The sequence below is a fragment of the Pecten maximus genome, chromosome 7, assembly GCF_902652985.1.
Source record: "Pecten maximus chromosome 7, xPecMax1.1, whole genome shotgun sequence".
Taxonomy (NCBI): Eukaryota; Metazoa; Mollusca; class Bivalvia; order Pectinida; family Pectinidae; genus Pecten; species Pecten maximus.
In genome coordinates this window covers 29590946-29618550 of record NC_047021.1, presented here as the reverse complement: position 1 = coordinate 29618550, position 27605 = coordinate 29590946, and the positions used below count along the sequence as shown (strand labels likewise).

Below are 27605 nucleotides of genomic sequence, written 5' to 3'. Positions count from 1 at the left end.
AATGTCAAATTCATTGACTCAATCTGTAGGGAAATGTTTTGTTAGTTTTTGAAAAAGAAATATATTATAATTCCAAGGTTGGCATAGAAATGGAAAAACATTTGGTTTCAGATGTTTTCAAAGTATATAATAAGTGGGTGGATATTGGAAAGGTAGTCCTATCCACCGGTGTAAGATAGCATTTGTTGCTGGTATCATGTGTATATGTGTAGACAGATTAATAATGGAAACTTATGCAGGACTTCAGGCTCCTTGATTTACATTTGATTTAAACTAAGTTAAGTTGTTTGTAGTTGAATTTTTGTATTAAAGGACTTGAATCAGTTCTTATAGTTTTCTAAGAAAACACTTAACAATGTACTGCACAAAAGACACACAAGATCTCATAAACTAGCACAATACAATGTGGGAGTTAGAATACAGTAGAGTCAAAAATTAATTTTTCTACTTAATACACCTGTTCTTCCTTTACTATAGTGTTGCTGGTAGCCGAAAGTGTTGATGTCAGGAAGCAATCGAAAAAAAACAAAACAGGTCAAAGTCTTGATGAGAAGGTGCAAAAAGCTCCAAAATTCAATAAAGATCTTTCATAATTTTCAATATTGGTTTTCAAAGGAACCTCAGATACATGTTTATTAGCCCAAATATCATTTACATCTTTAACATAATGGTCTTCCTTAACTAAAGCACTTTATTTATATCCCGCAACGAAGTTAGGGGGTTATACTAGAATCAGGTTGTCTGTCCGTCCGTCTGTCTGTAGACACATTTTGTCCAGACAACTCCTCCTAAACTCATGGGCCGATTCCAATGAAACTTCACACACATATTGATGATCATGTGTAGATGTGCATGCCTCTTTCTTTTTCTCAAAATTATGGTTGCTATGGCAACTGGTCACTATAAACAGGTTTTCTGATAAGAACCATAACTTTAAGTTTGTCCGGACAACTCCTCCTAAACCGAAGGGCCGATTCCAATGAAACTTCACACAAATATAGAGGACCATGTGTAGATGTGCATGCCACTTTCTTTTTCTTAAAATTATGGTTGCTATGGCAACTGGTCACTATAAACAGGTTTTCTGATAAGAACCATAGCTTTAAGTTTGTCCAGACAACTCCTCCTAAACCGAAGGGCCGATTTCAATGAAACTTCACACAAATATAGAGGACCATGTGTAGATGTGCATGCCACTTTCTTTTTCTTAAAATTATGGTTGCTATGGCAACTGGTCACTATATTACTGGGTTATCTTTGTGAGCCTCTAATTAAGAGTTCCAATTCACCATTGACTCGTGCAGATTGCGGGGGTATTAGTCAGCCATCCTGGCGACAGTTCTAGTTTTACATTGAAAAGCAGTATAGAATTCAATGAAAATGTCCTTAAAACAGGACTTTTTTTTTATCTCTGATATTCCTTTCCTCCAGGAATATCCATAAACCTGCTTGATGACATATAGTTGTTAATGGTTTCTGAGAGTAATAAATAGGTCAAGCATTTACATGATCTGACCATGCTTTAACTCCAGGCTATGCTAAATTAAACATTTACGATATTTAGCATTTCTTTTCTTTGAAGGATAATATTTTATCATGAGGATTCCCTAATTCACCATGAAATGAAAGATTCTTAATTAAGTAACCATTACCCTGATGCAGAATATGTTTTCCTGAAATCCTTTATAATGATAAACTTTTGTTTTCAGACATCCTCAGACAGAGCTCTCCACTACTGATTTCTTTTGATGTTGCTGGTCCGGGGATAATTATAGCCAAATCTGTTTATAAATATGTCAATAATTAAGAGGATGCTGCCTCTGATTTGAAACACTGACTAGTTGAATGTTTGTACATGTTGATACAGTTGAAGGACATAATCAAACATATTGTAGACACAGTTTTTAAGGTTCATATATAACATCCATTAAATTGAAGTTTGTGCAAACTGAGGTTGCTGTGCGTGATGGGAACACCCCCTCAGGGACTTCCTAATTATAACAGAAATCAATCTCTTATCGTTGCTTTAAAATTGAGTGATGGTAGAATATGCTGAAGTGCAACAAACAACTGCAGTATACATTGTAGTTGAGATAGCAGTAGGTTAGAGAGTGTAGTAAATGGACCAGAGGGAGGAATGAAGTACAGAGGGCAAGAAAGGAGAAAGTTGTAGTTTGTGTCAGGTGGAGCGGGCCAGATAGTGTGTGTCAGGTGGAGGGGGCCAGATAGTGTGTCAGGTGGAGGGGGCCAGATAGTTTATGTCAGGTGGAGGGGGCCAGATAGTTTATGTCAGGTGGAGGGGGCCAGATAGTTTATGTCAGGTGGAGGGGGACAGATAGTGTGTCAGGTGGAGGGGGCCAGATAGTGTGTCAGGTGGAGGGGGCCAGATAGTTTGTGTCAGGTGGAGGGGGCCAGATAGTGTGTCAGGTGGAGGGGGCCAGATTCTTTGTGTCAGGTGGAGGGGGCCAGATAGTGTGTGTCAGGTGGAGGGGGCCAGATAGTTTATGTCAGGTGGAGGGGGACAGATAGTGTGTCAGGTGGAGGGGGCCAGATAGTGTGTGTCAGGTGGAGGGGGACAGATAGTGTGTCAGGTGGAGGGGGCCAGATAGTTTGTGTCAAGTGGAGGGGGACAGATAGTTTGTGTCAGGTGGAGGGTGAGTGATTTCTGCAAACAGAATTAATTGGTGAGTGCTCGCTACAAACAGAGTTTATTGGTGAGTGGTCTCTGTAGGCAGAGTTAATTGGTGAGTGGTCTCTGTAGGCAGAGTTAATTGGTGAGTGGTCTCTGTAAACAGAGTTAATTGGTGAGTGGTCTCTGTAGGCAGAGTTAATTGGTGAGTGGTCTCTGTAAACAGAGTTAATTGGTGAGTGGTCTCTGTAAACAGAGTTAATTGGTGAGTGGTCTCTGTAAACAGTTAATTGGTGAGTGGTCTCTGTAAACAGAGTTAATTGGTGAGTGGTCTCTGTAGACAGAGCTGACAGATTACTGTGTAGACAGAGCTGACAAGTTACTGTGTAGACAGAGCTGACAGATTACTGTGTAGACAGAGCTAACAAGTTACTGGTCTCTGTAGACAGAGCTGACAAGTTACTGGTCTCTGTAGACAGAGTTAATTGTTTGCGGCCCAAATATCATGCCTCTATCCATGCTGGTACCATGCAGCCTCATGAGCGCAATAACCAAAAAGAGTGGCCCCTTCCTGGCAGAGGAGGAGTGGCATGTCACCTGGCCGCCGGGGATGTTCAGGGATGTTCGTATATGTACATGGGGTGTAGAGTTGGTTGTGACATCGACAGCCATTCCCCCAGTCTCTGTTTATTCATTCATTGTGACATAAATAACAACCAGTAGCACTTCTCCGATATGCATGTGTTTCCACTTATCACACATTTTATCTTATCTGTAATTACATCATTGGGAGCGAGCTCACCTATCTGAGCTCAGACTCGGTACTCTCCAATCACTGTATCACTATCTCTTCGGTCATTGCCAGGTATACCGCAACAATGGTTTGCCAAATGACGTATCAATATACTCACCAGACATTTTTCAACATCAGAAATAAATAATTATGAAAATTGTTTTGGCAGTAAGTAAGTTTGATTTGTATTGATACATACCATAACTGCCAAAAGAAAAAAGAGGTAGAAAAATATATATATATATACATGTATATTTTATTTGGCTAGAGCTTAAAGACTAAAGAATATTTAAAACTTCTGGCAATGATGGAAACAGATCTTAAATTGTCAGTCTCCTTGATGTTTTTTTATCCTGTTTATCCTTTGTCTTCAAATCCTTATGGATATTATTAAAATGTTTGATTTACAAGAAATCCATTACAACTACCATGAAATCCCCCGAGGAATTTGGATGTATGGCTGCTAGTTGTTGAATTATAAAAAATGACTACGTCAGTCCTCTAGAGAAATTTGGTTGTAAGACTGATAAACCCTTATAGAAATGATTATATTTATTGTGTTGAGTTTTCTATTCAGTTTGTTAGTTTCTAGATTTCTTCAGAGTATTTAACAATGTTAAAACTTATTTTACCCAGTCAAAATTTTCAGCAGTGAACAATGAAACATGACAAAAGATTAACCCTGTAGATTATAATTTGAATTCATAGAAGTTTAATTAGAATCTTATTCTACAGTTTTTAAATTTCATTTATCTCATTATTTTCCTCATCTTTTTTTGATAAGCCAGTACTCAGGAATGTTGTAGTTGTTAATCCAAATATTTTGTTGTTTTTTTGAGAGAGAGAGAATTAGGTAAATTTGTCCTTGAGGGTTTCTTGAGGAGGGTTTCTCAATTGAAAGGGGAATGTGTATATGTATTGATATTAAAGAGAATTGTAACAAAAATGTCAAAATAGAAAGCAGGTCCTGTGAATATGATCTATTGTTTTATATCCTAATTACACTAAGATCATTGAAGATTCTGAATGTATTAAATTGCTATCTCATTGAAATGCCAAACCAAGGAAATGGTATTGTGAGCTCCTCCCTGTCACATTTTCCCAACTTCTAAGGTGATCAGTGTTATAGACTAAAGTTTGTCTCATTGAGGGGACACAATCGTGCTCCTTTTTAGGAGTAAATACTTGACTGAAGGCCAAATGTTAGGCAGTGCCTATATAAATGAGCTGCTAGATGGAAATCTGTATCTTATTCCTAAGATTACAGCATCCAAATTTCTTTATTGTTAGTCTAAAAATTATTTGGTTAATATAAGTAAAGGCTATTAGTTACAGGTTATTTCACCACAATTTCTGTCTATTCTTAGCTATAGGGTTGCCTTCCATTGGTTCTTTATCACGATCACATTGTGCTAGTTCAGGGCCACTTACATATCGTGTTCAGTGTACTAGGCCAGGGCCTGTGCTGTAGGAATGGCTAGTTCAGTGTTAATGGTTGAATCATTGATATGAATCACATTTCATTCAATATTACTGTTAGGTTCCCCTGGCAACAACAACAGGTAACCATGGTAAACAAAAACTACCTTGGGCCAAGATCCCTGCCAATGCAGTGTTTGATTTTGGACTGTAATCAAAAATCTACTTCGGTATTTGCAGAAAAAAACATTAAAAGAATTGTTGGACATACACTGATGAAGAAAATGTACATGTTTTTTGGTAATATATGTATCATGAGGTGTGTTATGTACACTGTCCACCATAGAGGGAATCATGCCAGAGGACCAGGGGTCATTTAGACAAGGCCTGAGACATGGTGTAAACTGTTACTGTCTGAGAATGTGGCGCATATTTACTGTATGTACCAACTTAGTCAACACCCTAGTTCTCATTTTGAGGATATGACCACACCCAGACTTGACTGAGCTTTGCATGAAGGGTGTCATCAATGTCATGAAGACTGTCATCAATGTCATGAAGGATGTCATCAATGTCATGAAGAGTGTCATCAACGTCATGAAGGGTGACATTAATGTCATGAAGGTTGTCATCAACGTCATGAAGGGTGACATTAATGTCATGAAGGTTGTCATCAACGTCATGAAGGGTGTCATCAACGTCATGAAGGGTGTCATCAACGTCATGAAGGGTGTCATCAATGTCATGAAGGGTGTCATCAATGTCATGAAGGGTGTCATCAATGTCATGAAGGGTGTCATCAATGTCATGATGGGTGTCATCAATGTTATGAAGACGCTTACCCTTCTTGAACACCTGGTCTTATTTCTCAAGGATCTCCATGTAAATCTTTGTTTGTAATATGCCCTTGTTTTATCAATTTTGAGTATGTGTTTATTTTGCATATTGGTATTCTGTGTTGGTTTTTCTACCTGTTATAAATACTCCGTATTCTGTGATGTGGAAAAATATGAGGGGTAAATGCAATATGATGATTTACTGTGATGTGACAGAGATATCATTTTGATGCATCAAGCTTATTTAGGATGGGAAAGGGGTACCAGAGGAGAATTGACGCTTATTCACCAGAGATTATATTAGAGATCTAATTCTATGAAAGAATCATCTGTAAGGGAGGCACCATAGGGAACCATTACATCAGAATCTATCCTCAAACGGGGCACCAGAGAGCATCTGTACTTGTTTTGTGATAGATCGAGGTTGGGGTGACCAAGGATCATACATGAATACTGACTCCAGGAGGGGACATCAGGGGAACACGAGTGTTTATTGTCGGTAATGGCGGTGCCTCAATATACACCACATGTGCTTCTCTTACTGTTACCAAGATAATACTTGTCATTATGTGTAAGGACGTCACTTGCTTCAATTAGGCACAGTGTGGAGCGGTGGTTGTCTACCAGGAGTGTGGAGTTGATCACTAGCTCAGCTATGTAGGACAAATTCCTTCAGCATTTCTCTTCTCACCCAGGACAGTATGTTTCTAATAGTAGAATACTGGTACAGTACTTAGCTTAGTCTTTCAATACATTATCGTACAGTCCAAATATTCCTCTCTTCTGTGAGACATTCCTTGTGTTCTATATATGTTGTTGTACAATCTGGGCATTTCTGTACTTTGTAGGATAGTGTGGGCATTTCTGTACTTTGTAGTATAGTGTGGGCATTTCTGTACTTTGTAGTATAGTGTGGGCATTTCTGTACTTTGTAGTATAATATGAACATTTCTGTACTTTGTAGTATAGTGTGGGCATTTCTGTACTTTGTAGTATAGTGTGGGCATTTCTGTACTTTATAGTATAGTGTGGGCATTTCTGTACTTCGTGGTATAGTGTGGGCATTTCTGTACTTCGTGGTATAGTGTGGGCATTTCTGTACTTTGTGGTATAGTGTGGGCATTTCTGTACTTTGTGGTACAGTGTGGGCATTTCTGTACTTTATAGTACAGTGTGGGCATTTCTGTACTTTGTAGTACAGTGTGGGCATTTCTGTACTTTGTAGTATAGTGTGGGCATTTCTGTACTTTGTAGTATAGTGTGGGCATTTCTGTACTTTGTAGTATAGTGTGGGCATTTCTGTACTTTGTAGTATAGTGTGGGCATTTCTGTACTTTGTAGTATAGTGTGGGCATTTCTGTACTTTGTAGTATAGTGTGAGCATTTCTGTACTTTGTAGTATAGTGTGAGCATTTCTGTACTTTGTGGTACAATGTGGGTATTTGAGTACTTTGTGGTGGGTACAAGCATTTCTGTACTTTGTGGTACAGTCCAAGCATTTCTGTACTTTGTGGTACAGACGTCCAAGCATTTCGTACTTTGTGGTATTGTCCAAGCATTTCTGTTTTTTTTGTGGTACAGTCCAAGTATTTCTGTACTTTGTGGTACAGTCCAAGCATTTCTATACTTTGTGGTATAGTGTGAGCATTTCTGTTTTTTGTGGTACAGTCCAAGTATTTCAGTGCTTTGTGGTATTGTCCAAGTATTTCAGTACATATGTACTTTGCGGTACAGTCCAAGTGTTTCAGTACTTTGCGGTACAGTCCAAGTATTTCTTTATTTTGTGGTACAGTGTGAGCATTTCTGTACTTTGTGGTACAGTGTGAGCATTTCTATACTTTGTGGTACAGTCCAAGCATTTCTATACTTTGTGGTACAGTCCAAGCATTTCTATACTTTGTGGTACAGTCCAAGCATTTCTATACTTTGTGGTACAGTGTGAGCATTTCTGTAATTTGTGGTACAGTAGTTCACATGCTGCTAATGTTAGTTTTAAATTAGGTTATGCTATAGGTTTTTTAAATGACATGTGATATTTTAGAACTGGATTTTATCTGAGTGATTTGGAAAATAGAGCTTTGGTCTAAGATGAGGATAATCATTGATATGTCTTGGAAATTATTATGAAATCTGTTGAAATTACGGGTCCGTTACTTAGGGCCTTATCATTGGCGAGTCCTAGAAGGACAAATAGCTGTATAATGCTGTTTAATTTAGTTATGGCTCTACTGTACGTAGCTCTCAATTTTTGTTTTGAAATGTTCTAGTACCTGGTGTATCTTTTGTACTTTCCTTTGACAATGGTAAATTTTCAAATTATGATAAATGTGAATTGATTGCATTTATACCCCCACCCCCCAATCCCCATCCCCGTATTACCACAAGGAACAGAAATATTTTATTGATAAATATATATAGGTCACAATCTGTTTCTGTGACCAGATATCATCCCTTCTAAATATCAATCTTCTTTCTCAGTTTGCATGCAGCTGATTGGCATTCTGACATCAGGATATAAAGATACCAAAATGTTCCCTCTCGGTATTAAATCGGTGTATATATATTTTCTATTGCAACATACGGGGTTTGAATGTGAGCTGGGGGACTCAATCCAACATATGTCTGACTTATCTAACCAAATTTTTAATGTGAGGTGCAGTTTAAATTAAGCCTAAAAATATTGATTTGGAGACTGATATCAAGTGTGCACACACTACAAATTACCTCCCTTGTTAAAGACGAGATCTAGAATTGGAAAAAGTTTCCACGGTGATTACTACAGGAGAATTTCTCAGCGTTGCCCTAGATTTGAACATGTATCTTTTTGGTTCTTTGTTTTATTAGTATATTACCCAATATTTTACATAAAAGTTGTAAGACAGGCCCGTACAGCTGTATAGTGATATCAGTATATCTGATACATGTGTTGGATTGACTCCAATTTAGGTCTGACGTACTACACCAGTAACTTTATCATAAAAACAATGTGTCTTGGTGTAACCCTACACTGGCTGTAAACAATTATGTCTGGGTTCAGATTATGTTTTAGTCTTTCATACGATGCTGCTCATTTGTAAATATGAAATATGATAATAGTTCTCTTCCTGCATCCTTGATGGTGATTTCTCGTACAGGTCTGAGTTGATTAATGATATCTACAATTCAGATAGGATTGATTTAGCATCTTCATTCATAAATTTCAATGGATTTTAAATTGTTATACATCTCCATTCATGAATTCCCATACTTTTGAAATTATTATACAAAAATGATTTAATTTCTCTGGTAACAAGTATTTTTATCGTTTAGAAATTGATATAATCAGCCCGTAATGTAAAATATGATGTCGCCGTTTGTAATGTCGCCTTTGATTGGCTGATACAGCAGCATAATGTCTGAGAAAAAAGAGTTCATCAATAAAAGTGGATTTCCACAGAAATTTTTTACAGTAAATTAAATTATAAGGATTATTTGAAGTATATTTTTTTATGTTAGAGCTATAACAAAAACAAAAAACCAGCGTGCTTTCATCATAAATTGCTTCACAGTTTTTTAGAGTACACTCTGGTTTTTGTATTCCTGGTTTATGATGAGAGTACACTTTGTTTTATTTGCTCTTTTTTGTGTGTGTTATAGCTTCATAACATAAAAAAATGATTTTTGAAGAGCTTGAGACCAAATCTTTTATATGAAAAAAATTAGAACCTTTAAGGAAAGAAAGTATGATTAGATTTCTTTAGTATATGATTACATATATAAGAATCAGTCTTTCAGAAAACTAATTAACATCCAATGACAAACCTTTAGAAATTTACCGTTTGTGAGATTTAAACATGATGCTCAAAAGTTTTTAGTACTTACTGAAAGGTTATGAATGCTGTTTGACTTTTAGAAGTCTGCACATGATTCTTTAAATCAACTCTTCATGTTTGCACCACTAGCAACAGTTTAGTTTTAGGGCCTCTACCCAAGCTCCGAAGATGATATAGTATCAGTGTTGTTTTTTGGGTTAAAGTCTATCCCAATAAAATTCGGGATGAACAAGATCTACAGATTATCCTCCCAAGAGATTATCAATAGTTGAGTTTATTCTGTAATTCATTTAGATTTTCCTGAGATAAAGCCATCTTCCTTCAAATAAATTGATTAAGAAATGTAACATGGAAACTTGTCCTCAATATTTGGCCATGTGTTTTAACCAACTCTCCATTGCTTTGTTGTAGGTCAGCTGCCCCAACCCACGGCTTCATGATCCTGAACCGCCTGGGCCTCAAGAATCTCATTGAACCAATCAGCAAGGAGCTAGAGTTCCAGCAGCAGGACCCGTTCCTTCTCTACAGGAATGCCAAAGGTGAGTCTAGCCATGTGTGTAGGGATGGTCCGAGGGAGGGGTACGAGTGATAGAATGGATGGGGGGGGGGTAGGAAGGAAGTAAGGTTGGTCAGAGGGAGAGAGTGGAGGGTAGGTAATGACCTTTTGTCAAATCCAATCAGGTAAGCAATACAGACTCTCTGGGCCTCTTGTTTTGTATATCTTTCTTGATCACACAGTATACAATATTATTATAAATCAAGACTATCAGTGAGGTTTAATCATTAGACTACTTAGTATTGTGTAACACAGCATAATTTTACATTAAGATTACATTTGTTGTAAACATATGATCAGTACATCACAATCCAAAACTTACCTCGAACTTGAATACCTTGTATTCCTTAAACTATTGACATAGTTTCTTAGAGTTCAAGGTTACAAAAAGTTTCCAACGCTTACATGGAATATTTTATTTTGAACTATTTGAATTCAGTGATATTTGATTAATGCAGACTGTCTATGTTTAACAAGTACCAGCTAGGTGTAGGTATTGTCAAATCTTTATGTGGTACCACTGAGAAGAGTTACACATATATACCTGGTAACAGTTATTTACTGAATAGTTGAGACGATACCCTGTCATGTGTTTGAATGTGTGGTAATATATTGGTTTAGATATCAACATTTGACTCTATACTAACACATCTTGTCTCATTCACAGGAATAATTAAGTCAGATATCCAATGATACAACACTAACTTGTCTCTAGTTATGCTGTTTTACCAGCATTACAGGTTTGTGTAGCAATCAAAGATAGGCGAGAAACAGGCGGTTAATGTCACTGATCAGACTGTAAGGCTGTGTTGAACTGCCTAACTGTGGTGGTGATAACACAGATCAGACTGTAAGGCTGTGTAACTGCCTAACTGTGGTGGTAATAACACTGATCAGACTGTAAGGCTGTGTTGAACTGCCTAACTGTGGTGGTAATAACACTGATCAGACTAAGGCTGTGTGGAACTGCCTAACTGTGGTGGTAATAACACTGATCAGACTGTAAGGCTGTGTTGAACTGCCTAACTGTGGTGGTAATAACACTGATCAGACTAAGGCTGTGTGGAACTGCCTAACTGTGGTGGTAATAACAGATCAGACTGTAAGGCTGTGTTGAACTGCCTAACTGTGGTGGTAATAACACTGATCAGACTAAGGCTGTGTGGAACTGCCTAACTGTGGTGGTAATAACACAGATCAGACTGTAAGGCTGTGTTGAACTGCCTAACTGTGGTGGTAATAACACAGATCAGAATGTAAGGCTGTGTTGAACTGCCTAACTGTGGTGGTGATGTCAGATCAGACTAACTAACTTACTATTGTGTCACAGTTACAGATCAGGCTAGGGCTGTGTTTTCTTAACTGTTTTTTTTTTTAATGCTAACTATGGTGTTAATGCCACAGGTCAGACTGTAAGACTGTGTGCAATGTCATATATCAGACTGAGTGTGTTTGCCTAACTGGTGGTAATGATCAGACTAGGGCTGTGTTTGCCTAACTGATTTTCATGACATCACATATCAAGCTAAGGTTGTTTAACTGCCTAACTGTGGTGTCATTGTCACAGTTAAAGCTGCAACTATCTAACTGTAATGGTAATCAGACTTGGGCTGTGTTTGCCTGTATGTAGTTTTAATGTAAACTTTATTTATTTGTTTTATAACAATTGTGAAACAAGTTATATCATCTTGTATTAATCAAGCTTGTTGGCCTAGATTAAGGCACTCAAGGAGTCTTACTGTGGGAGAAAACTGAAGTACCCGGGGAAAACCCACATGGTCGGGCAGGTGACCCCATACCTTTTCATATTTGATTGGGGAATCAAACTCTGGCCGCCGAGGTGAACGGCAAGTGTTTTACCACAGTAACTGCCTAACTATTGTGTCAATGTCACAGATCAGACTAAGACTGTGTAAACTGCCCACTTATGGGGTAATGTCACAGGTCTGATGCTAATGGTGTGTGTTATAACTATGGTTATAATGTCGGATCAGACTAAGACTGTGTAACTGCCCACTTATGGGGTAATGTCACATGTCTGATGCTAATGGTGTGTGTTTTATAACTATGGTTATAATGTCGGATCAGACTGTAAGACTGCGTGTAACTGCCTAACTATGGTTATGATATCAGATCTGACTGTAAGACTGTGTAACTGCCTTACTATGGTTATAATGTCGGATCAGACTGTAAGACTGTGTAACTGCCTAACTATGGTTATAATGTCGGATCAGACTGTAAGACTGCGTGTAACTGCCTAACTATGGTTATAATGTCGGATCAGACTGTAAGACTGCGTGTAACTGCCTAACTATGGTTATAATGTCGGATCAGACTGTAAGACTGTGTGTAACTGCCTAACTATGGTTATAATGTCGTGTAAGACTGTGTGTAACTGCCTAACTATGGTTATAATGTCGTGTAAGACTGTGTTAAATTACCTAACTATGGTTATAATGTCAGATCAGACTGTAAGACTGTGTGTAACTGCCTAACTATGGTTATAGTGTCGTGTCAGACTGTAAGACTGTGTAACTGCCTAACTATGGTTATAGTGTCGTGTCTGACTGTAAGACTGTGTGTAACTGCCTAACTATGGTTATAATGTCAGATCAGACTGTAAGACTGTGTGTAACTGCCTAACTATGGTTATAGTGTCGTGTCAGACTGTAAGACTGTGTAACTGCCTAACTATGGTTATAGTGTCGTGTCTGACTGTAAGACTGTGTGTAACTGCCTAACTATGGTTATAATGTCAGATCTGACTGTAAGGCTGCGTGTAACTGCCTAACTATGGTTATAATGTCAGATCTGACTGTAAGGCTGTGTGTAACTGCCTAACTATGGTTATAATGTTGGATCAGACTGTAAGACTGTGTAACTGCCTAACTATGGTTATAATGTCGGATCAGACTGTAAGACTGTACATGTGTAACTGCCTAACTATGGTTATAATGTCAGATCTGACTGTAAGACTGTGTAAATGTCTAACTATGGTTATAATGTCGGATCAGACTGTAAGACTGTGTAATTACCTAACTATGGTTATAATATCAGATCAGGCTGTAAGACTGTGTAACTGCCTAACTATGGTTATAATGTCAGATCTGACTGTAAGACTGTGTAACTGCCTAACTATGGTTATAATGTCAGATCTGACTGTAAGACTGTGTAACTGCCTAACTATGGTTATAATATCAGATCAAGCTGTAAGACTGTGTAACTGCCTAACTATGGTTATAATGTCAGATCAGACTGTAAGACTGTGTAACTGCCTAACTATGGTTATAATGTCGGATCAGACTAATACTGCGTGTAACTGCCTAACTATGGTTATAATGTCGTGTCAGACTGTGTAACTGCCTAACTATGGTTATAATGTCGGATCAGACTAATACTGCGTGTAACTGCCTAACTATGGTTATAATGTCAGATCTGACTGTAAGACTGTGTGTAACTGCCTAACTATGGTTATAGTGTCGTGTCAGACTGTAAGACTGTGTAACTGCCTAACTATGGTTATAATGTCAGATCTGACTGTAAGACTGTGTAACTGCCTAACTATGGTTATAATGTCGTGTCTGACTGTAAGACTGTGTAACTGCCTAACTATGGTTATAATGTCGGATCAGACTAATACTGCGTGTAACTGCCTAACTATGGTTATAATGTCGGGTCAGACTGTAATTCTGTGTGTAGCTGCCTAACTATGGTTATAGTGTCAGATCAGACTGTAAGACTGTGTGTAACTGCCTAACTATAGTTATGGTGTCAGATCAGACTAAGACTGTGTTTAATTACCTAACTATGGTGGTAATTTCACAGTTCGGACTAAGTTGTGTTTAACTGCCTTACTGTGGTGTCAATGTGACAGATCAGACTAAATGCCTAACTGTGGTGGTAATGTTACAGATCATACTACAATACTGTAACTGCCTAACTGTGGTGAGTAAGGCTGTGTGTTACTGTGCTGCTGTCACTGTCTGCTGCTGTAAAGCAAAATGCATCTCCAACAATGGCAAAAAGAAATCCTGTTTCTGATCGACATGCAATATTCATCTCAAATATCTATTTAAAATCTACATTTAGCACCAAGTATGATCCACAGGTCCATGTCTTCTGGTGTATTCTGTAAAGTATGGTATTGTTTCTTTCAATGCTAATTAGTGGCACACAAAATAATTGTCTCCCTACCTTCGGTAATATCTATAGAGGTCAACGACTTCTGGTGTATTCTGTATGGCATCGTTTTGTTTTTGTGTATGCTTAGTGGTTCACAAGCTAATTGTCTCCCCACCGTGGGTGATATTACAGTCCTACCCTAACAGTCCTCTTACATCCTGCCAAGGACAATTCTCAAGGACATTCTCATGTTGTCTGTAGCTCTTTTTGGACATAATTATATTGACACCTAGTTTTAAAACCTTACACATCAATAACCCACAAGGACAGAGGAGTCACCACAAACAATCAGAGTTTAAGCTGTCATGACCAAGTTTCTTCACTGCTCAGAGAAACCATGTTTTTGCCCCTGTGGATTTGATACCACGTTGGTGAGGACAGGACTTGTCTGAATTTGACACCACATCCCCGGGGAACCTGCAAACACCTGACATGTCTGGCTCTGTTCATTCAGTGACCAGCATATACCAATATAGTAAAATGGCTCATTTACATGAGACTGTTTATTTCTATTTCTCTGTACAATGACTGGAGTTTTGCCCTTGGGTATTGTCTGAGAAGTAGACAATATCTGTTTATAAAGACATATATTAATGCTAGGATTATGACAGATGTGGTTATGATGGTATGAAACAGTGATTTAGTACCTGTGCTTTGACAGCTCCAAAATGGCCAGTTCTTAAATACACTTGAGATTTCTATTCAGGCAATGCTAAGTGGACCTATGAGGGATGTTGGGCTTAAAGTTCAAGACTGTTAGTACTTAAGTAAAAAAATAACTGTTACTTATATTCTGTGAGTTACTTAAGGGAATATGCTACCTTACTGTAAGTGACTTAGGGTCAGTTAAGGAGGTATGCTAGCTTGCTGTTACTGTTCATTTTCTTATTTGAGTGCCTTTAGGAGGTTAGCTTGCTATTACTGTTCATATCTTCTGTGAGTGACTTTAGGAGGTATGCTAGCTAGCTTACTGTTCATTTATTATTTGAGTAATTTAAGGAGATGTGCTAGCTTGCTATTACTGTTCATATCTTCTGTGAGTGACTTAAGGAGGTATGCTACTTAAACAATTGTGTCTTCCAAAAGAGTTTCATGTAAAATATTTTTCATATTTGTTGATTTTGACTTGTATTATCATGTTTCAACATAGAAGGTACATCCTTTTTGATGTAAGGTAACTCTAAGTTGTTACCGTCACACTTACAAAGACTAGGTGATATACACCCTTACACTTACACACCAACACATGTCTGCACTATGGTACAGAATTGATACAGTCACATGTGATTTCTATGAATGCTGACCGTAACTGACACCGATTTACAGACTGCACAATTACTGTTACATGTGGTGATGGATCAAAATAATTCAGCAGGCCTGTATTAAACAATTCATCATTGTTGACAGATTTTTAAAATCATGTATAGATATAGATCACAAAAAAATAACAAAGTAGGCATATTAAAACAGATGCCATGGTACATTTAATACTAGAGCTGAGAGTGATGGAAAAAATCAATAATATTTTCATTTTCAAAGTTACACATGTTATAGAATGTTTTAGTATTTTTTTAGCAAACAACCCATCGATTCTATAAAAGATTAAATTTTAATTAGCATAATATAATTTACATCGAGGAATTTTTTTATTCTGAATCGTGCAAATATACAGCAATAGTAACCTTAAGTAAGATATTGAAAGAAATTTTGCTTCAAAGGTGGAAACAAAAACAGAAATTCAGAAACTGTAGTTACATATAAAATGTAATAATAGACACAATATTAACATGGAAAGGAGACGCATGGAAACAGATTTTTATAGGAGTGATGTGGAAACTGACACAAGAGATGTATACAGATACGATGAAGTCCTGGAGTACTAGTAGAGTCAACACCATGTATATATAGTGTCATACGGGATAAAGAGTGAGTGATAGGGTTGGTCCAGGGTCCTTTGTCTGATAGGTTGGTCCCAGGGTCCTTTGTCTGATAGGTTGGTCCAGGGTCCTTTGTCTGATAGGTTGGTCCAGGGTCCTTTGGATGATAGGTTGGTCCCAGGGTCCTTTGTCTGATAGGTTGGTCCAGGGTCCTTTGTCTGCTAGGTTGGTCCAGGGTCCTTTGGATGATAGGTTGGTCCAGGGTCCTTTGTCTGATAGGTTGGTCCCAGGGTCCTTTGTCTGATAGGTTGGTCCAGGGTCCTTTGGATGATAGGTTGGTCCCAGGGTACTTTGGATGATAGGTTGGTCCCTGTGTCCTTTGTCTGATAGGTTGGTCCAGGGTCCTTTGGATGATAGGTTGGTCCCAGGGTCCTTTGGATGATAGGTTGGTCCCTGTGTCCTTTGTCTGATAGGTTGGTCCAGGGTCCTTTGGATGATAGGTTGGTCCCAGGGTCCTTTGTCTGATAGGTTGGTCCAGGGTCCTTTGTCTGATAGGTTGGTCCAGGGTCCTTTGTCTGATAGGTTGGTCCAGGGTCCTTTGTCTAATAGGTTGGTCCAGGGTCCTTTGTCTGATAGGTTGGTCCAGGGTCCTTTGTCTGATAGGTTGGTCCAGGGTCCTTTGTCTGATAGGTTGGTCCCAGGGTCCTTTGGATGATAGGTTGGTCCAGAGTCCTTTGTCTGATAGGTTGTTCCAGGGTCCTTTGGATGATAGGTTGGTCCAGGGTCCTTTGGATGATAGGTTGGTCCCAGGGTCCTTTGTCTGATAGGTTGGTCCAGGGTCCTTTGGATGATAGGTTGGTACCAGGGTCCTTTGGATGATAGGTTGGTGCAGGGTCCTTTGTTTGAATATATTTACAAACAGATACAGTGATGTCCTAGAGTAGAGCCAACACCAGTGTCATACAGGATGAAGATGATAGATACATGGAAATAACAGACATTGGAGACACAAGTACAGAGGCTTGGTGGTAAAGGAAACAGAGAGAAGACATGTTATTTGACCTTAACTTTAATCACTTTTCAAATCCTAGTCTCCTGGATTTAATGTGATAAAAATTCTTAAAGACTGCGTTCTAAGAGTTATTTTTTTCTTGAGTGATATTTGTCCTTTTACCATTTTAACTCAGTGGCACTGAACAACATTTAATTTTATAAGACATTTGGGGATAGAATCTCTTGTAGGACTTGTGTGGGAGTTAAAAATTCCATTTACAGTAACGATAGTCTTATACTGAAATCAAGCTTGGCTGACTTCTGGTGACTAGGTAGATCTACTGGTTAGTTCCTCTGTCTGAAGCTCCAAGGTCTGGGGTTCAAATCCTGGTCTGGCTCATCTGAAGCTCCGAGGTCTGGGGCTCAAATCCTGGTCTGGCTTGTCTGAAGCTCCAAGGTCTGGGGCCCAAATCCTGGTCTGGCTCGTCTGAAGCTCCAAGGTCTGGGGCTCAAATCCTGGTCTGGCTTGTCTGAAGCTCCAAGGTCTGGGGCCCAAATCCAGGTCTGGCTCGTCTGAAGCTCCGAGGTCTGGGGCTCAAATCCAGGTCTGGCTCGTCTGAAGCTCCAAGGCCTGGGGCTCAAATCCTGGTCTGGCTCATCTGAAGCTCCAAGGTCTGGGGCTCAAATCCTGGTCTGGCTCGTCTGAAGCTCCAAGGTCTGGGGCTCAAATCCAGGTCTGGCTCTTGTATTTTCCATCTTCTATTAAACTAATACAATCTTATGTGTATGTGTTTGAGATCAATCCATCTTGGTCAAGAGTTGGTATTCTATAACATAATCTCACAAAGCCTTTACTCACACACAATTTTGTTAGTATATTGCATCGAAAAATGTATGAATTACTTCTGTTTTCAAAAGTTTCATTTCGAATGAATTACCTCCCTTCTGAGTTGTGCATGACAAAGACAATTGGAAGATCACTTTGTGCCAAATGCTGTGTTAATCAAATCTGGAGATTTTTGGTTTTTTACTTCCAAGTTAATATTTTTTCTTGCTAAACATCTTATTACAACCTCTTGTACTATAATCAGCTCAGAATTTTAGTGAAAGTGAAAATGATATAATGTTAATTTTTCAAGTCCAACAATTTTCACTGGTGATTGCCAGCATTTACTGAAATATTTGTTTAGGCCACATTCCTACAAGCCTGTCATAGACCAAAGATTTGTTTAGGCCACATTCCTACAGGCCTTGCATAGACCAAAGATTTGTTGGGCCACATTCCTACAGGCCTTTCGTAGACTAAAGATTTGTTTAGGCCACACTTCTACAGGCCTTTCGTAGACTAAAGATTTGTTTAGGCCACACTTCTACAGGCCTTTCGTAGACTAAAGATTTGTTTAGACCACATTCCTACAGGCCTTTCGTAGACTGAAGATTTGTTGAGGCCAGACTGCTACACTCCTTGCGTAGTAGATGAAATATGTTTTTTGGGTAACAATTATGACATGTGGATTAGCGTAGTAATATTGCTAATGCTTTCCTGACAGACAAGGTATTATAACAAACGAGAGCCAGACTGCTGCACTGTAGTAAACAGTGGATGCTTCTGAGGAAATAAGGAGCTTCTAGTGACTTACAATATCATTAATCAACATTTCTCATCTGTCTATTCATATGGGAATGTAGCTGATAATTTTCCTCTTAACATTTTATATTTCTTTCTGTTAAATGTCAATTTGGGTCACTGCTATTTCTAGAGTGTTAGGGTATGTGATGTAATACAACTGTCTTGTCTGTGGGACTAGTCAGTGACCTTCTGCTAGGCTACACATGCCATGCCATATCAGACCACAAGGTTACAGAGATAAAAAGTAGCAGGTCCATAGCAGATCAGGGCTATCACCCATATAACAATCCACACAGACATTGTTGATAAAAGAATGCCGATATAGTCTATCCAGTCTATCCATAGCAGGCCTGTACCTGATATTCTGTCCATAGCAGGGCTGTAGCTGAAAGTCTGTCCATATCAGGTCTATAGTTGATAAAAGTCTATCCATAGCAGGCCTGTAGCTGATATTCTGTCCATAGCAGGGCTGTAGCTGAAAGTCTGTCCATAGCAGGTCTATAGTCGATAAAAGTCTATCCATAGCAGGCCTGTAGCTGATATTCTGTCCATAGCAGGGCTGTAGCTGATAGTCTGTCCATAGCAGGTCTATAGTTGATAAAAGTCTATCCATGGCAGGCCTGTAGCTGATATTCTGTCCATAGCAGGGCTGTAGCTGATAGTCTGTCCATAGCAGGTCTATAGTTGATAAAAGTCTATCCATAGCAGGCCTGTAGTTGATATTCTGTCCATAGCAGGCCTGTAGCTGATATTCTGTCCATAGCAGGGCTGTAGCTGAAAGTCTGTCCATAGTAGGTCTATAGTTGATAAAAGTCTATCCATAGCAGGCCTATAGCCGATAAATGTCTGTCCAATATAGCACGTCTGCAACTGATTTCAGTCTGTCCATAGCAAGCTATAGCTGATAAAAATATGTCCATATCAAGCCTATAGCTGATAAATGTCTGTCCAATATAGCACGCCTGTAACTGATATTAGTCTGTCCAAAGCAAGCTATAACTGATAAAAGTCTGTCCATAGCAGGCCTGTAACCGATAAAAGTATGTCCATAGCAGGCCTTTAGCCGATAAATGTCTGTCCATAGCAGGCCTTTAGCCCATAAATGTCTGTCCAATATAGCACGCCTGTAAATGATATAAGTCTGTCCATATCAAGCTATAGCTGATAGAAGTCTGTCCCTAGCAGGCCTGTAGCTGATAGAAGTCTGTCCCTAGCAGGCCTGTAACCGATATAATAATGTCCATAGCAGGCCTTTAGCCCGTAAATGTCTGTCCATAGCAGGCCTTTAGCCCATAAATGTCTGTCCAATATAGCACACCTATAGCTGATAGAAGTCTGTCCCTAGCAGGCCTGTAGCTGATAGAAGTCTGTCCCTAGCAGGCCTGTAACCGATAAAATAATGTCTATAGCAGATCTATAACTGATATAAATCTGTCCGTAGCAGGCCTGTAGCTGATAAAAGTCTGTCCAATATAACACGACTGTAACTGATATAAGTCTGTCCATAGCAAGATATAGCTGATAAATGTATGTCCCTAGCAGGCATGTAACCCATGAAAGTATGTCTGTAGCAGGCCTGTAGCTGATAAAAGTATGTCCATAGCAAGCCTATAGCTGATAAATGTCTGATAAAATACAACCCATGGCAGGGTCTATTTTGATAAAATACAACCCATGGCTCGGTCTATTTTGATAAAATACAACCCATGGCAGGGTCTTTATTGATAAAATACATCCCATGGCAGGGTCTTTATTGATAAATACAACCCATGGCAGGGTCTTTATTGATAAAATACATCCCATGGCAGGGTCTTTATTGATAAATACAACCCATGGCAGGGTCTTTATTGATAAAATACATCCCATGGCAGGGTCTTTATTGATAAAATACATCCCATGGCAGGGTCTTTATTGATAAATACAACCCATGGCAGGGTCTTTATTGATAAAATACAACCCATGGTAGGCTTATATTAATATCAGGCCCTGAGTATTTATAGCAGATATTTCTAGTTCTGCTGCACTGAAAGTAATACATTGTATTGGGGAATTCTCGGGGTCCCTGTAATGTATGGTATGCTACAGATTACCTAACAGAATCAGAGCAGATATTCTTAATTATGCGTTAGTATTATTTATATACTTTTTTTATTCGAATGTTTTGAGATTTTTACATTAATTTGATATGGCAGATGTGATCTGTGGTTATGGGAACACCTAAACTATGATATACCGAGTCTGTGAGAAAAATTAACCTTGGGAGATAATCTTGAGCATTAGAAAATTGGATTAATGTTTTCTCTGTATTATTCTGGTTTTATCTTCAGTGACAGGTTGTTTTCACATTCCCCAATATTTCTTACACTTCTGCTTCTGTACACGTGTTTGTGGATGTTAATCGAAGGCCGGTTAGATGTTTGATTTGGTATACCGCCAGTGAGCATGGGTAGCACATCCTCATTAGAGCTGGCTTGGAGATGTGTATCCAGCTGATTGCAGCCTTCCCCAGTCTGCACCTGAGCTGGCGGTATTATTACATAATGTTTGCGACTGATCCTGTGTGCCTATAGATGTTGACAGTGTTGTAAAGTCTGCAAAAACTGCCAGAATTTTGGCACTATTTGGGTTGAGCGTACTAGATATTGGGGATTGTCCTACCTCCCGCCAGCTCATACAGAACACCTTCTGTAACCCCATAACTCAAATCACATGCAATCAACGTCATTTGCTCAGCAGTGAGATTAAAACTTAGTTTCAAGAAAGTTCATTAGGCAAAAATTAATAGCAACTTTAATTGAGCTAAATTTTGGGAGATTTATTGAAGATTTTGATAATTTGATTTAATTAGGATTTAAATTAAATCAAATTGAAAAATCAATTTGTTATTGCAATTATTCTTTTTACCTCTAAAACATATCAAGGCACTAGGAGTACATTGTATTATCAATTAGCATTTACTAACCACATACCATAAGGAGTACTTGTATCATTATTTCAAATATAGGTCACGGTAATTTTAGTTTATGCTTCAGTAACTCAGGATTTCATCATCATAGATGAAGGTCAAATTTACATCAGCATGACATGGGAGGGGGTCAGGATTAAATCAACATGACCTAGGAGGGGTCGGGGTTACATCAACATGACCTAGGAGGGTCAGGGTTACATCAGCATGACCTAGGAGAGGTCAAGGTTACATCAGCCTGGCCTTGGAAAGGTCAAGGTTACATCAGCATGACCTAGGAGAGATTTAGGTTGCAAGGGGTCAGGTTACATGAGCAAAAATCAAGGTTTGCACTAGATTAAATATGGGAGGCATGCGAGTCCATTTTACATTAGCAGTGTTGAAACAAGGTGGTTCAAATGGTATTTAATCTTACCAATAAATCTAGATTTACGAGTCCTTTAAGAGTTAATTATATCCGGTTTAAGTGATTAACTTTTTCTTTTTTATGTTTCAGCTATATATGGTATCTGGTTTTATGACAAAGAGGAATGCACTCGGATTGGTCAGCTGATGAACAGGTACATTGTAAACAAGCCTGTAAATCATAGCAGAATTAATTCACTGTGTAGCCCCCAGTTCACGACTATAAATCAACGTGAAATCCTGGCTTGTCATTAAACGGTTTTCTCAACAAATTTTGACAAAAACAGCCATACATTGTTCTTAAACAATTGCTTTTATCACTATTTTGTATATTTTCAGCTGAAGTTTGTTATCACTCACCTCTGGATGAGTTATCTCTCCTCTATGAATTTCCTATGAATTTGAATTATATCCCCTTTATGTATTACCTATGTTTTATAAATTACCCCCTATGTGAATTATCTCCCCATCATAATTGGTCCTCTTTAAAAATGATTTCCCTTATAGGAATGATCTCCACTTTATCAACTATCCCTCCTGTATGAATGATCTCCCTTTAAGAATTACATTCCCTGTATGAATTATCTCCCTTTAAGAATTACCTCCCCTGTATGAATTATCTCCCTTTATGAAGGATCATATCTGGTATTAATTATTTCCCATGTATGTTCTATGTTCCATGTGTGAATTATCCACTTAAACTTTGTTTGTTACAGCTTCTTGCAGCAGGTGATTGATAGTAAGAAGGCCAAGGAAGAGGCGCGGGACACCATTACACCTAAAGCTGAGTTGGTGTTACCTGCTCTGGCCATGGGTAATAGGAATGTAGACATCATGCAGCTCTTGTCCAAGGCACAGCATGAATATGACAAGGTGAGGCAAAGCCGCCATCTTTAAACAAAGATATCACAAACAGTTTTCTTTTGTTTACATCTATATCTCCACTACTTTGTGTTGTCCTTCGTCTAAATAATAAAATCTACCATTGATTGTTTTAAGTGTAAGGTGCCTGGTGGGGACCCTAAGCCATTTATAGACAATCCAAATGCCTCAGCTACCAAGGCCTCAAACCTTATCAAACCAAAACCTCTCAAGATTCCTGGAGCAGGAACAGAGGAGGAAGATACAGGTAAGAAAAACAAAAAAATGACCTTAAATGCCTGTCATGTAGAGGACAAAGAACATAGAAACAGAAAAAAAATTGCAAGGAAGATCGTGGTTCATACAGATGATTAGAAGTACTGGAATTCGGGGTCAAGGCTTGAAAAGTACTGGAATTCATATTTACTTGCTGTAAAATTTGCTGTTTCAGATTCTTTTAAAATGAGTAGTATTTATCATGAGGTTATTATAGAAATATTTTAATCATCAGCATTATCTACTTTAATTTTTCTATAATAACCAGATTACAGTGTTTAGTCATGAATTACATGTGCAGTCTTCTGAACACTTCAGTTTTTGTTATTTTCATCACATTAGAGACAAAAATTACCTCAAAACACTTCTGAAAAATGAAAAAAAGTGCTTGAAAAGAGCCAGAATTTTGGTATAATAAATCTGTACAGACCATGAAGATGGCTTGTATAGGCTTTAGCCTGTCCTCCAATACTAAAATCTTTGTGAAAAAAAACTGATATGTGATAATACCCAAGAAGGAATATGGGTGAAAGAACTGATAGCAAACTCTTCTGGATGTGTGAGTCAGACAGAGGGAGGACATTTTGGATAATAACAGCCACTCCCCAAGATTTCCATGGCAATGGAAGAAGGTGGAGTAGATATATATATATTGGTAGTACTCAAGGAGAACAGAGGAGAAAAATCAACTATAAGGCAGAATCCCTCAAAAGTAGAGGAAACTGATTTTTCATATTGAAATGCTATGTCAGTGCTTACATTCCTTGAAGAAAAATTGTCTTTCTTATGATGTTTATACATGCAGCAACTGAATATTTGTCAAAAACAAAATTATAATCTGTTGTTAAGTAATGGATGTTCACCATTCCCAGATCAAAGCCAGCTAGCAACCACCCCTACCGCCACACTCACTTTGGAGACATTGTTCAGGACTGCCAGTCTGCAGCAGACCCAACAACAGGCTGACCTTCCAAACATCCCCAAAACTTCACAGTTCCACAGGTAATGCTATCACAACCAAAATGTTCAAAGGTTAATGTTGACGACAACACAAGTCTTCGTCACAGGAAAATTTGGATAACATCACAACCAAATGTCATTGTCATTGAGAACATTAACAACACGTCCCTTAGGTAGATAATGGTAATAACCATCTCTATTCCACAGGAAAATCTTCTGACAATGTAGCCACTTTCAAATATCTCATTAAGTAAGCTATGATGCATTTTCCCAATTATTTCCCCTTCAGACATACATTTTAATGACATCTCCAACCTGTCCCTTCTTCAGTTAGATTATCTGATTTCAAAAATATCTCAGTTCAGCAAATAAATTTGAAGTGCATCCTGAAACTGTCTCATTTCTGAATATTTATCACCAAAACGTCTGTGTTCCTCCAATAGATTCTACCAAAACTCCTACAAGTTCAACTTAGTAATAGAGTATCATATGCCAATTTCACCCTTTTGGCAAAAAAAGGTACTCTGCATAATAATTATGGTTATTTAAACTGCAACAAGAGCTTCTCTGTATTAAGTGCCAAACATCATTCTGATATCAAACCACATTGTAAGCTAGCTACCAGTATATATTTATAAATAGGATTATCATTGTAATATTATGTTAATCTGTCTTGAAAATGATGACTGTGAAAATTGTCACCTAGATGTTTCTTTTCCTGGCAGGTCAATGTCTGTGACCGATGCAGAGCGTCACATGACCAGTCAGCCATCGTCTGGGGATACGTTCCCACCATTGCTTCGCCAGATCATGTCGTCAAGCTCCATGGTGGAGGATATTGAACGTCAACAGTGGGTGGATCCCTCGGGACCAGACTCTAGCCATGTGTCAAGTGTGGCCGAGGACCCTAATGTCAGTCAAAAAGCCCCAGGTGGCAGAGGTGAAGCAAAACGCTCAAAACCCCATGGAGGGGATGGCAAAAAGTCACCGCGAGGGGGTAGAAGTGATCTCAAAGACAAGTACCAGGGGGGTGGGGATGCACAATCTGTGGACGTTATCAAACAGTTGTTGTCAAGTGGGTCTAAGGCCCCGCAGAGACAGGCCAAATCTGTGTCACCAGGGATCAAACATTCTGCAGAACCAGATCCTGCTCCGATTCATATTGGCAGTGAGCTTTTAACGCCTGCTGCATTAGAACAGAAGACATCAGGCATCTCATCACTCTCAGATGTGGTAGGTCTCCATGACTCACTATTATAAGCTTCCTCAAACAATATTGATGGCATCACACTAGATATTCTTTAAGTTTGTGTGCATAACATGCTTAGAGACATGTGCAGTTGTCTGTTAATTTGTTTGACTCTCCAAGTGTGAATGGTCTTTTGTCTAAATTAGTCATCTGTGACTGAACATTAGTCTGACTTATCATTTGTGACTGATTATTTGCTTGAGTGACCATGTGTGACTAAGTGATACATGTAACTGATTCACAAATCATGTGACAGGCTAATACAAGTGACAGACTCAAAGGTCATGTGACTGTGTGATACATGTGACTGACTCACTGGTCATTTGACTAGATTATGCATGTGACTGACTCACAGGTCATGTGACTGACTAGCTAATCATGTGACTGGGTGATACATGTGACTGACTCACAGATCATGTGACTGGGTGAAACATGTGACTGACTCACAGATCATGTGACTGGGTGATACATTTGACTGACTTGCTAATCATGTGACTGGTTGATACATGTGACTGACTCACAGATCATGTGACTGGGTGATGCATGTGACTGACTCACATGTCATGTGACTGGGTGATACATGTGACTGACTAGCTAATCATGTGACTGGGTGATACATGTGACTGACTCACTGGTCATGTGACTAGATTATGCATGTGACTGACTCACAGGTCATGTGACTAGGTGATACATGTGACTAACACAGATCATGTGACTGGGTGGTACATGTGACTGACTCACAGATCATGAGACTGGGTGATACATGTGACTGACTAGCTAATCATGTGACTGGGTGATACATGTGACTGACTCACAGATCATGTGACTGGGTGATACAAATGAGACTCACAGGTCATGTGACTGAATAAAACATGTGACTGACTCACAGGTCATGTGACTGGGTGATACACGTGACTGACTAGCTAATTATGTGACTGGGTGATACATGTGACTGACTCACAGATCATGTGACTGGGTGATACAAATGAGACTCACAGGTCATGTGACTGAATAATACATGTGACTGACTCACAGGTCATGTGACTGGGTGATACATTTGACTGACTTGCTAATTATGTGACTGGGTGATACATGTGACTGACTCACAGATCATGTGACTGGGTGATACAAATGAGACTCACAGGTCATGTGACTGAATAATGCATGTGACTGACTCACAGGTCATGTGACTGGGTGATACATGTGACTGACTAGATAATTATGGGACGGGTGATACATGTGACTGACTCACAGATCATGTGACTGGGTGATACATGTGACTGACTAGCTGACTGGGTGATACATGTGACTGACTCACAGGTCATTTGACTAGGTGATACATATGGCTGAGTGTCTGTGATGTCTGTAGGATGATTTAGCAGTAGATATATACACCCCAACAGTGGCTGGCTCCTGTGACAAAAACATGTATGGCTGAGGTGGTGATGTAATAGTGTGTAAAAGGACCATCAACTCGTTGTAAACTGTGGCATGTGTTGTGTTCATCACCTAGTGCTAACTGATTAGTTACACTGTGGGCCCAATAAATTGATAAAAAAACTTTCCTTTGAATTATTTAATACCAAGATCTGTTTTATGTTTTATTACTGCAATATTTAAGGGAGATGCATTTGAAATTAACGCAAGTTAGATAGATTGGTTTGGTACGGAGCTTGCTGGATGAGGTGTCTGAAGGTTATAGAGTGTAGCCAGAACCCTCATCATCATTACCAGACTGGAATGTATCAACAGACACACCACTGAATGCTGTGTTAAAAAGAATGCAATTTGTTCAGTCTTTTTCTTTCACTTTTAAAATAAAGAGAAAAAATACAGATAAAAAAAGGCACTAAATTGTCTTTTTTCTCCAATAAAGCGTCTGATTGGGGAGACTTGTCCAGCTAATGTAATTATATGTCTGAAACATTCTTTGTGGCTGTGCCATTATCAAGCCTCACTGTTTTTACTGTAAACATGCCTGTTATCTCTGCGTTAGGACTGGGTGATATTAACTTTGATGTATGTAAATACTACCAAGCAGCTATATTGTAGCTTTTACAGTTGTATGTACCTGTTGACAGTATAAATAATGCACAGTGCTGTATTTCTTATGTCAATTTAATAAAATGTATGCTTTAATTTTGCTCCATTAAGGTCCTGTA

General features: G+C 38.7%; 1 protein-coding gene across 2 annotated transcripts in view; it reads left to right on the top strand.

Annotated features, from left to right (window-relative positions):
• Positions 1-27605, top strand: part of LOC117330520 (mRNA-decapping enzyme 1B-like) — a 117465-nt gene that overhangs the window by 79970 nt on the left and 9890 nt on the right. For both annotated transcript variants that reach the window (XR_004533357.1, XM_033888890.1), the window contains exons 3-8: positions 9901-10028; positions 22189-22252; positions 22814-22970; positions 23097-23226; positions 24107-24236; positions 24920-25427. Coding sequence is in view for 1 of the 2 variants with exons in the window: in XM_033888890.1 (XP_033744781.1) it covers positions 9901-10028; positions 22189-22252; positions 22814-22970; positions 23097-23226; positions 24107-24236; positions 24920-25427 (1117 nt within the window). In the remaining variant the exon portion in view is untranslated. The remainder of the gene's footprint in view (positions 1-9900; positions 10029-22188; positions 22253-22813; positions 22971-23096; positions 23227-24106; positions 24237-24919; positions 25428-27605) is intronic.